The 12,134-nt window shown below is 46.6% G+C and overlaps 1 protein-coding gene across 3 annotated transcripts in view; it reads right to left on the reverse strand.

The window, feature by feature from the left end:
- Positions 1-329: 329 nt before the first annotated feature.
- The window catches only part of grip2a (glutamate receptor interacting protein 2a), a 72,061-nt gene continuing 60,256 nt past the window's right edge, over positions 330-12,134 (reverse strand). For all 3 annotated transcript variants that reach the window (XM_041855780.2, XM_041855779.2, XM_041855781.2), the window contains 4 exons: positions 10,406-10,520; positions 9,952-10,176; positions 3,189-3,335; positions 330-3,100 (listed from right to left, as the gene is read on the reverse strand). In XM_041855780.2, coding sequence (XP_041711714.1) covers positions 2,903-3,100; positions 3,189-3,335; positions 9,952-10,176; positions 10,406-10,520 — 685 coding nt within the window. In that variant the 3' untranslated portion in view covers positions 330-2,902. The remainder of the gene's footprint in view (positions 3,101-3,188; positions 3,336-9,951; positions 10,177-10,405; positions 10,521-12,134) is intronic.

Genomic DNA, 12,134 nt, shown 5'->3' on the forward strand with positions numbered 1-12,134 from the left:
TTGACACCTCACCCACAAAAACGTGACGTTCACATCTACAAAGAAGTGGGAGTGTGGCGGGACTGAGACCATTGTAGATTTATGTTCAGCCTGTTACCTGGCATCAAGTGTGGGGAGGCTGGCAAAACATGGCTGGAGCAAGGTCTTTCTTTGTGGAAATAGGCATGAAATCCTTAATTAACATAACTATTCAGGAAATTGTTCTTTCTGCAAACGTGCCTTCACTTAATTTCCAATGGTAGAGGATCCGTGTAGCGTTTGGTCAATCAATATCTGAACTTGCAAAGATAATGGCTCAGGTAGAGGAATTCAAGAAAGAGAAAATGACATCCCATTCGTCATATCTTTATTTTCATAAAAAGCAGGAAATACATCTCATTAAAGAATAAAATAACATCCATTTCATGTACATCTCACAAACCAATTTCCTTCAGATTGGCTCAGACTCCCACACAAATTAAATAGCAATGCTTGGATGCAGCTGGGGGACAATGTAAACAGAAGAACTGTACAGAGAACAGATACTGCACTCAGTCACATCTTACATACAGAAACCACACGCAGAATGTCATTACGAATAAAAACATTATACATAGGAAGGTAGACCATGTACAGACTGTGTACTGAATAATATTCAGACACACCTCAAATAAAATTTAGAAAAACAAAATAGGCCTCTGTATCAAATGGGACATTTATGTTAGAAGACAGTTTGAAAACATTTTTCAAAAAATCTAAAGACATGTTTCCTTCCTGAGGATTAAAAAGCAGTGAGTTGAGCCCTGAACGGGACAGCATGACTGCAGTCTCACTACATCTCTACACCAGCCATTACATGAAATGAAACAAATCACCTTATTTCCACTGAGGCAGCTTGGTAAGCAGGCCAGGGCCAGACACGTTATGTAAGAGCTTTATAAAACCATACAATGTCATGATAAAACTGCAACAGCTCTGGGGAAGGTTCGGTCTGACGGAGCAGGACAGAGATGGCAATTGTTCAGCGCAGAAATGTTCCGAAATTCCCCGTTGTGGACAATGTGAGCTTTCTACTGGGTGGGGCATTAAATCCAATAGCTACATGCTTACCATGCTTACTAACATGGGCGGGAGAAACAGCCGTGGAGGTTCAGGAAAATACTCTAATCCGAGGCCATACCTTATTGAGAGTTGGGGCCTAAACCTCAATGGATACATGAAAATGGGTTTAAAAGGAAATCATCTCAATTGAAATGTATTTTATTCCACATTTGGCAGGTGACGTCATTCACTTAAGAGTCTGTTTGTGGGGAAACCACACCCTGTACTCCTGAGAGTTGATACTCTGGTATAATGCCTTTTGAAACATGTATACATAGGACTAGGGCCAGGAGGTTTTCCTAGTCAGGAAAAACTCCTGGCCTCATGTAGGAGATCCTGATATTGAGGGTGAAATCTAAAGAGGAGAGACGGGACCTGGAACAACAGAATCAAGTAGAGTGTGTTTATGATAAGGAACACTCCTTTAGAGTGGGTGACAAAGCTTTTCAATATAAAGAATGTGACAGTATCACCATTAGCGGTATAATACAATAAAATCGTGAGTGATAAAACATGTAAATATAGTGCATGGATCTGATTTAGGTGATCTACTAGCGTATGGATCTGATTTAGGTGATCTACTAGTGTATGGATCTGATTTAGGGGATCTACTACTGTATGGATCTGATTTAGGTGAACTACTAGTGCATGGATCTGATTTAGGTGCTCTACTAGCGTATGGATCTGATTTAGGTGATCTACTAGTGTATGGATCTGATTTAGGTGAACTACTAGTGCATGGATCTGATTTAGGTGAACTAATAGTGCATGGATCTAATTTAGGTAAACTACTAGTGCATGGATCTGATTTAGGTAAACTACTAGTGCATGCAAACAAAAACAGTGTGGTTTGGTGTAAGAAATACAGTGAACTTGATTATATAAAGCTGTTGACAAGAACCTTGAGAAACAAAAACACTTATCCCAAAAAGTAATGAATTACATTTCTTCCCAGTCTATCCAGTACCTATTAACACGGTGTGAGAAATGTAATGAGAGAAAGAAACATTCTGAAATGTAACTTTTGTTGTGAACAAAGCAGGAGGTGTGATAAAATAGTCCTTGGTAAGTATTTGTCCTTCACATGACGGCCATTTAATAACACAACAGGGATAAAACGTGGACCTGAGTCAACTAGTCCATTTCCACAAACATTTTAGACTTCGGGATAGAGTTGGGGGATCTAAAATAGAAATGTTTGCAATACTTGGCAAGTAACAGTGAGGGACAGTTTAGCATTCTATCTATTTGGAGGCGCTAGCTAGCTGTTTTGTGCTTGGGGTTGGCAGTGTGGGCCAGGGAGCTGGAAGGAGAAGGCAGCCAGCCAACACATGGCTTAAATAATAGTCCAGCACAGCATGTGCCCACGTTTGTGTGTCAAGTGTGTTCACGTGTAACTGCACCAATCCCCAGCAAGAGGTCACAGAGGGTCAATTGCACACACACCAAAAAAAAATGCGGTGGTGGTGGTGTCCCGAACATGCCTGCTTCTCTGAGAGGTTTGTGTTTCTCTGGGATTTCTGCAAGAGTTGAGCAACGCTAGTGTTGCCATCCAGAAGCTGTTACGTAACTACATGTGGTTTTTCCAGAACAGCCCTAGGAGCCTGACAGAGTCTCCTCTGCTCTACATCACATGAATAGACTGACTAACACTGGTCACAGTGTGAAGGAGTGTGTGTCTGTGTGAATATTCACATACACATGTATGCTCACGTGTGAATGTGGTTTTGTGTGAAAGTGTGTGTACAAGAGATATGATAAAACAAAATGTGTGTGTAATGTGCAGTGCCTATTAGTCCATAATCTTCCACCTGGACCTTGGTCACAGGGCGATACTGTTGGTCCTGTAATATGGGAAGTCGAACAGTGAATCAGAGGGGTCCTCGCAGTCCTGAGGCGGCCCATTATCTGCCTGTGCCAGGGGGTTCCTGCTGATAACCAGGTCCAAGCTGTCTCCTGCTTCAGTGATGAGGGGGACAGTCAGGCAGCAGTCAAAGTCTCTGGTCCTTGCTCGGTTCACCTGGGACAGGAGCAGTCAGGTCAACATAACAAACAGATGTAGATACTGTATTAAAAAAAAATAATGTTAGTTGAACAAAGATGTGTACCTGCAGAATGCGGTCGTAGGGTTTCAACCCAGCCTGGTCGGCAGGACCATCTGGTCGGATCATGTTGACATAGGCACCCTTCTCCAGGAGGCCGTCTGACACACTGAAGCCAAAGTCTCCACAGTCTGGGTCCTTCCTCAGGGTCACCTAAAGGACAGACAGTAAGGCCCATTCACTTGACTCGTGCAAGTCGCCAAGCTCTCCATTGGTTCCAGCACAGTGCGGGGTGTAACTTTACCTAAAACCGGAGTGCAACAACGCTGACCCCAAAGGGCCTAGCTCACCGCAACCCTCTTGCGAAGCGCAATGCCTCCTCCGTTGAAAAGCAATGGCTCGCTCAGCACAATGCCATTCTTGCGCAAGTCATGTGAATCGGGCTTTACAGGTCACGCATCTCCACAGGCTCAGTCACTCATCATATCGTGATATTGTTTTGCAATGTAAATGACGCAGAATCTAGGATTAATGTGGGATTATGGCTGCCAGAGGTAATTACACCAATATCTACAATCACATATTCAATCTGCAATGAATGTTTGTTTTTAAGGGCGTTCAGTTTCAAAGTGCTTGTGCCCTTATTCAACCTACGGCCTAAGCCAACAGTACATTACAGCACAACAGAACAGACTTCTGTACATGTAGTGTTCAGGTCACGTCTGCCATTTCCAAGCAGTATAGGGACTGCCAAGCAGCAGTCTGAGGCATCAGAGAAGAGTCAGGAGTCAAAGCATTTGGCTCAGTGTGCGGTTTTATCTATGTTTCTATCTATTATCCCACACACTACAAATCCTGACCGGCCTGGCATCCACTGGGTCCAGTTAGACCCCAGTCATGACGCAGAGTAGCGTGCAGTGGCGTGTATTCATGGATGCGAAGGGAAGCCAGGCTTCCTTCAATTTGCAAGAGGCTGTATGTATCTCACAGGAGAACACATCCGAATGAGCGAAACAGCGTCCCTATGTCTCTCTACGTGTAGGCCATCTATCTGATACTGTCTGGTCCAAACGAGTATGACATTGTTGCCGCCTGTAGCATTAAATGCAAGGGAAGCCAGCGAGCATTTGGTCTCCCTTGACAAAAAAGTATAAATAATTAGCCAATCAGCATTGAGCTAAACAGAGCGAGCTCAACTGTAAATGGTCCTAGCAGAAAAAAGAAAAAAAAAGTCAAGGGAAGCCAGCTTGGATTTGGAGTCTCTCCTATCAAATCGCTTTGAGAGCATACCTCATTAAGAGAAACAACTTGAATTGTCCCATCTGGTTGTGTTGTTGTCCTCTGGTGGCTAGCTAGCTAGCTACATTTGACCCTTTCCTAAATTAGCCATGGCTGGAGATAGGGATTTGGACTTGTGGTTTTACTTAATTCTCTGTACTGGCCAATTATTATAACGGCAATTCTGATCCAAACATTAATTCATACATTGTTGTGCCCCTGGCCTGAGAGGATGGAAGTTCAATATGTACAGTAACTAGATGTAGAAGGCTAATGTTAACGAGCTAACATTGCCCATGAATGGAAGTTAGGCTAGCGAGCAAGCATTTTAGCTAGGTAACCTAGGACAACAAAAAAATAAAAGCGTGTACTGTATGACAGAGTGATAGACCGTTTCGTAAACATGAAAGAGAGGAGGATGGCATTGGCGTTTCTCTACAAGTAGGGTGACTCAACATGTTTTTCTACTTGCACGAACGCGTGCGCACAAACAGAAATCAGAACCATGGACAGCCACATCATATTTAGCTTATGTTAGACTAAATTGTTTCTGGTATCTTTTAGTTTTAGTTGTCACTGTGATTTGATGATGATGAAATGTTGAAGTTGAAATGGTGCTGGAATAGTGGCGGCAGCTCCTGTTTTCTTTGCGAAATGTCAGAAACGTTAACTTGCTTAACCAAGCTGTAGGTCATGTAACTGTCTGTTACATGCAATATGCGTCGCAGACTTTACCGGACAGAGGTTGCTATCCGGTTTTGTGATAAAACATAGGTGTGGTTGAATTTATTCTGCCACTGTCTTCTTATTGTCTTGGACTTTAGGCCTATACATCACGGTCACAAGGCATATGAACTAACAGCAAACAACGCAATTATCATGACACAACTGTGTAGGTTGTAATATGGCATTGGGGGGGGACCCGGTGAAGGGTGAAGGGACCCGACAAGATGTGGGGGGGGCTTCCCCAGTGATTTTACCAACGCACCACAGTTCAGTTAGTGAAGGGTGGGGCTCAGGGTACGATCTTCATTGGACCTAAACAGGCATATTATCCCTGGAGACTGCCGTTTGTGCCATCATGTAGAGTAGGGTCAGGCTACATTTCACTGATCAATACCTTTACAGGGTTGTCTGCATACTCAAGTTGATAAAACGGTAGCTAGTCATGCTTTAAACCCTGCATTGGAAATCATTCCACAATCATTTGGGATTTTTGATCCATCTCTCCCCATGTACCAGAGTTAACATCAGTTCCATTTCAAATCAATGAATTCATGAAAAAACTATTGGTCGCCAAATCCTGCGAGACCTAGGTCCATGTAAAAACAGCTAGCTGGAGCTCGTCTCAGCGGTCGGCTGTGAATGCCCTCACCAGCTAGTAACTTATTCTGATTGCTTAAGTTCTGCTCACTACAGTGTTGTCCGGTTAGAACACCATGTTGAGGCCCATACTGAACACTTGGTCACCACCACACGCACACAGACACATCGGATTCCATTAACGTTCTTTATATTGTTGTGTGGTTCTAAAAAGGGAGGAATAATACAAGCATTAGGCTCCACTTATAAGAGACTAAGAAATAGATGTACATGCAATACAATAATCAAGAGAAAATTGTGGCATAATATAAACATGAATGAATGCAAAGGTATAGCAACACACATGTAGAAATGCAATAGGCTACTTATAATGCGGCAATACAAAGACATGCATGAAAAACAATAGGCTAGCATTAGCTACAAACTAACTATAACAAACTTCACTCTGAAACACTCAAAACCTAACAAATAGGCCTCGTCCTGGGTCAGACATTGCACACACCTATACATGTTCGATGGACGCACAACACTTCAAGATAGGAAAACAGCATGTTGGAGTCCATCATTACACAATACTTATTATTCTCGAGACGGCAGGTGAACAAGCTCTACCATGAGGTGTGCAGAGCAGAGCCCTGGAGTGCGTCCAAGCGCCCTGATTGGTTGGATGAACAGGTGTGAATGGGTGATTGACAGGGCTGCAGGCCAATCAGATTGAGAGGGCCAGCCTTTTGTATAGCCGCACCTGGATTTCTTTGGAAATCCACACATCTTAAAAGGCCTCTGCTGGGGGCTTAGTTCTGAAAGGGCCCTAGTCCTATCCTGCAGGACAGGCAGGGTAGAGGGGCAGAGCAGTGAAGGGACCCGACAAGATGTGGTCCAGTCCTACTGTATATCTGGCCGACCTAGAAGAGCAGCTGATATCGCGTATCAATTTAGGGGACCATGCCGGCACTGGTACACATAAGAGGCTTAGGAGCCGCCAGGGGAGGGAGGTGCACAGAGGCGCAGAGACAGCTCTGGGCAGACCCATGCAACACCACGGGTGTTGCTAAGGACCCTCTAACTCTAGCCCATTTGTTGGCGCTAAGTACGATGCTGGAGGCTGGAGGTGGTGGCTTGCCTACTGTGGTGGAGGATTGTGGCATGCTGGCCACAACTGTCGTTAGCAGCTCACTGGCTGCTGCGGCTTGTGACTGCCTCACCACTGCTGAAAGCAATGGCTCCCATGGTGGAGCAGGTGGGGGCCCCTGGGCGAGGCTCATCAGGGATCCGGAGGCAGGGGCAGGCTGGGCCCCAGAGATGAAGTCTGGTGGTTGCTCAGGTGCGAGGGCTGGAGGGTCTTCTAGTCCAGGAGGTGGTCAGCCCTCCAGAATTGGAAACAGAAGGCCCCCCAGGTCAGGGAACGGTGGGGCCCCCCGGTCAAGGGGCTGAGAGCCTAGCAGGATAGGGAACTCAGGACCTGACAGGGCAGGGGACATAGAACCTACAACTGAGACTGAGGACTGCCAGCCAGGTATGGCAGGAAACTTGTAGCCTAGCGCTAGTATAGGCGATTGGGCGCTAGCTGAGGCCGGGAGCTGAGAACAGGATAGGGGCAGGGACTGCACACCTAGAGGAGCAGATAACTCAGAGCCTAGCGGTACAGGTGAACCAGGGCATAGAACTAGGGCAGGAGGTTTGGCATGTAGCACTGAGGGAGCTGACTGCTTGTCAACTGAGGCTGGGGGCTGCAGACTAACTGAGGGCAGAAGCTGCAGACCTAGTGGGGCAAAGAACCTATAGCCAGGCGGAGCAGTGGACTGAAGGCCTACTAGAGCTGGAGACATCGAAACTAAAACGTCTGAAGGCTGGGAGCCTGGACCTGACAGGGGACACCCACTCTGGACCTGACAGGGGACACCCACTCTGGACCTGACAGGGGACACCTACTCTGGACCTGACAGGGGACACCTACTCTGGACCTGACTCACACCGACACCCACTCTGGACCTGCCAGGGAGAACGACTGATAGCTAGCAGAGCAGTAGAGTTCTGGGCCTGCTAGAGGAACTGGTAACTCTGAGCCTAACCGGGCAGGAGCCTGATGATCCACCAGGGTTAGGTACTGAGGGCACACTGGTGCTGGAGACACAGACCTAGTACAACTGGGGACTGATTACATAGTGCTAGGGACCGAGGGCTGACTGTCTGGAGACAGTGAGCCTAGTGCAGCGAACTTGGGGCTTAGCAGTGCAGGAGGCTCTAAACCTGGCAGGCTAAGCAACTGCATACCAATGAAGGCAGAGGGCTACAGACCTGAAAACGGCACAGCAAACTTAGGGCCTAGCAGGGCAGGGGGCTCTAAGCCTGAACACTTTACACCTGCCAGGTAGGCAGGAAACGCAATCTCTGACCCTCCCGGGGGGGAAGGGAACTCTGACCCTACTGGGAGTGGGGGAAGGGAACTCTGACCCTACTGGGGGGGACAGACTCTGACCCTACCGGGAGGGAAGGGAACTAGAAATCTAGGTCAGGGGGGACACCAGGGGTGACTTCTGGTGGGTCACCCGAGGTGATGTGTGGCGGGTCCCGAGGCGATGTGTGGCGGGTCCCGAGGTGATGTGTGGCGGGTCCCGAGGTGATATGTGGCGGGTCCCGAGGCGAGGTCTGGTAGGTCTGGAGGTAGCGGGACCCTCGAGGCTGGAACTAGCATGGTGCTGGCGAGCCGGGGTGGATAGACCTGCACTTAACCTTGCCAGTAGTTGCAGGCTGTGGCTACATTCTAGGAGCAGGCATAGAACCCACAGCTTGGCACTGGCTCCGGGCCAGGAGGCGCTCCCGACGCTCTGGTAGATACGATGTAGGCTCCAGCCGGGGGGGCCTGGAGCGACTACGATCTGTTGAGAAGCTGGGCCACCTTAGGACATAGTGGAATCCCAACAGTCCCATGGAGGTGGCAAACTCTCTGGCCGGGGAGGCCTGGAGTAGTGTCTCTCAGGGGAGCAGCTGGGCCAACTACGGAAGTATCGGCAGTGGTGGTGCTCCCGTGTCCATGACGATGGCTCTAGTCGGGGGGGCCTAGAGCAGTTGCGGTCAGGAGAGTAACAGCGTAACGGTGCTCCCGCGGCGGTGACTCAGGCCGGGAGGACCTAGAGTACGTCCTCCTGAGCTCTTCCTGCACATACAGCAGTAGTCCCTCCGCAGCTCCTAACTGGAGAGTGGGTGGTCACTCCCTCACCACTGAGGAGGCATGGAGCAGGGCTTGTAGTAGTCTCTTGGATGAGAAAGAGGTGTAAGGCTCAGGTGCGTGACCGCTTCGTATGGCGGTGTGGGCTGAGGTGGGTGGTGACGGTCGTCTCGTGGTGAGACACACAAACTCCTCTTTGGGGTACCTCAACATCTCAACTATAGCAGGTCAGAATCCGTCTCGAAGGACCATTAAAAAATTGCTAGCTGGAGCTCATCTCAGAGGTCGGCTGGGAATGCCCTCACCAGCTAGTAAATTATTCTGATTGCTTAAGTTCTGCTCACTACAGTGTTGTCCGGTTAGAACACCATGTTGAGGCCCATACTGAACACTTGGTCACCACCACACGCACACAGACACATCGGATTCCATTAACGTTCTTTATATTGTTGTGTGGTTCTAAAAAGGGAGGAACAATACAAGCATTAGGCTCCACTTATAAGAGACTAAGAAATAGATATACATGCAGTACAATAATCAAGAGAAAATTGTGGCATAATATAAACATGAATGAATGCAAAGGTATAGCAACACACATGTAGAAATGCAATAGGCTACTTATAATGCGGCAATACAAAGACATGCATGAAAAACATGAAAAACCTAACAAATAGGTCTCATCCTGGGTCAGACATTGCACACAACTATACATATTTCACAACACTTACATGTTTGATGGATGCACAACACTTCAAGATAGGAAAACAGCATGTTGGAGTCCTTCATTACACAATACTTGTTTCTTCTTGAAATGGCAGGTGAACAGGATCTAACTTGAGGTGTGCAGGGCGGAGCCCTGGAGTGTGTCCAAGCGCCCTGATTGGTTGGATGAACAGAGGTGTGAAGAGTGATTGACAGGGCTGCAGGCCAATCAGCTTGAGAGGGCCGGCCTTTTGTACAGGACTGAAATTCTTATTATTTTTCAGTTCTTGAATAGGAACTTTAATGCACTTCCTAAATTAACTGAATTGAGATGCCGCCTCCAATCCTGCTATGTACCTTCAGTAGTTCCAGGGCTGTAGGAGAGGTGGTCTCCTGGGGCTCCCCTGTCCCCCCGGGTGGTGTGTCCCTGGTCCTGTTGGACCTCTGCAGGTTGCTTTTGGTCTTGGGCTCGTCATGAATGGGACCCCTCTTCACAGGACTGATTCTGCTCTGTAGCACTGAGTCTTCCTGGGACCTCGTCTCTTCCAGATACAGGCTGAGAGTGCTGCCCGTCATGGATGCCTGGGAGAAGACAACAGGATTGTTAAATTATAGGTGTGTGAATAAAATAACATGATATACTGTATAACTGAATACATGCACACTCACAGCTTGACTGAATAGGGAGGCTTTGTGCCAATGTCTCCATTGATCAAAGTGGCAGCAGGTGTCTGGACGGTCTAGACAATCAGACTTTTGCATCGCTTCATTTAGTAGCAGATTGGGACAGATAGAGGGAGATGTAGCTTACCTCCAGCTCCCTGAGTATCTCCGATTGGCCGCAGGTCTCTAGGTCCTGCAGCGCCTGGGACCAGAAGCTGTCCTCCTGTTTTAGGGTGCCATGACAACTAGGGGGACTGGCGTATCTATGACAATGCAGGAACCAGAACATGAGAGGAGCCTTGCTGTCCAGAGACTGAGGTGTTTTGAGACTGGTTTGAAACAGGTGTGGCCTGCAGAGCAGCGTGGGTAATGCAGGCAATGGACTGCATGACGATGAGAGGTCCTTTAAAAACCTTTCAGGCCTCAGTGAGGGCAAGAGTAAACTCTCTCACTAGCACAGTACCAGCACAGAACAGTGTAGTCCCTTAGAATAGAAAGATTATTCATGCAGATAGTTCATCGTTTAAAAGTTAAGCCACCCAAAAAGCCTAAGGGCGTAGACAGTTTGTGGCAGTGAGGGACACAAAAGTTAAGAAAATCTAGTGAAGAGTTAAGATTGAGGCAACAGACAAGGCAGAGGTGTGTCCATGGGGCCTTTGGGTGTTTTAGAGCGACAGGTTTGGTGAAGACAAAAGCCACAGAGAAAAATATGCGTTTATGTGAAACACCAGGAGCCTCGCGGGCGGTTAGTAAAGCAGATGAGAGAGAGAATACCTGAGAAAGAGAGAAATATAACAGATAGGAGCAGATAACATGGAGGAATTAAACAACTGTGGTGATTTAGAGAAAAATTCTAAAGCCAAATATTTGAGTGACATTGCAGATTTATTGGATTCACTTTCCAAATCGATAGCTGTCAGTGAAACAACACAGAGTTTTAGATTAAACCAGCCTTGAAAGATAGATTTTTTGTACCTATCTTCAACAACATTTATGATGATCATTGCTTACATACATGAGTGGAGGCATACAGAAGGCATACTTGTAGATGAAAAGGAAAAAATAACAACATTGAAAGCCACAGAACGAAACAAGATGTTTGTTGTAAAATTATTACACCTATCAAATCCATTAGCCAGATCTGTATTACAGGACCAGTCAAACGTTTGGACACACCTACAAGGGTTTTTCTTTATTTTTACTATTTTCTACATTGTAGAATAATAGTGAAGACATCAAAACTATTGTCACGATCGTCGAAAGGAGGAGACCAAAGCGCAGCGTGTTGAGCGAACATCGTAGACTTTATTATAAAGAAACCACGATCAAAACAACAAACCAAATATGACGAAAGTGAAGTCCAATACTGATAATGACTAACAGCAACAAGGAAACAAAAACCCACAAAACCAAGGTGAAACCACACAGTATAAATATGGCTCCCAATCAGAGATAACGAGCCGACAGCTGACACTCGTTACCTCCGATTGGGAGTCATATGACTAATCAACATCAAAACCAAACATAGAAATGAAACAACTAGATCCCACATAGAACTACACCCAAATGAAAATGACAACCCTGGCTCACTACTAAAAGTCCCGGAGCCAGAACGTCACAACTATGAAATAACACATATGGAATCATGTAGTAACCAAAAGAGTGTTAAACATAGCAAAATATATTTTATATTTTAGATTCTTCAATGTAGCCAACCTTTGCCTTCATGACAGCTTTGCACACTCTTGGCATTCTCTCAACCAGCTTCATGAGGAATGCTTTTCCAATAGGCTTATAGAAGTTCCCACATATGCTGAGCACTTGTTGGCTGATTTTCCTTCACTCTGCGGCCCAACTCATCCCAAACCATCTCAATT

The sequence above is a fragment of the Coregonus clupeaformis genome, chromosome 30 (assembly GCF_020615455.1).
Source record: "Coregonus clupeaformis isolate EN_2021a chromosome 30, ASM2061545v1, whole genome shotgun sequence".
Lineage (NCBI taxonomy): Eukaryota > Metazoa > Chordata > Actinopteri > Salmoniformes > Salmonidae > Coregonus > Coregonus clupeaformis.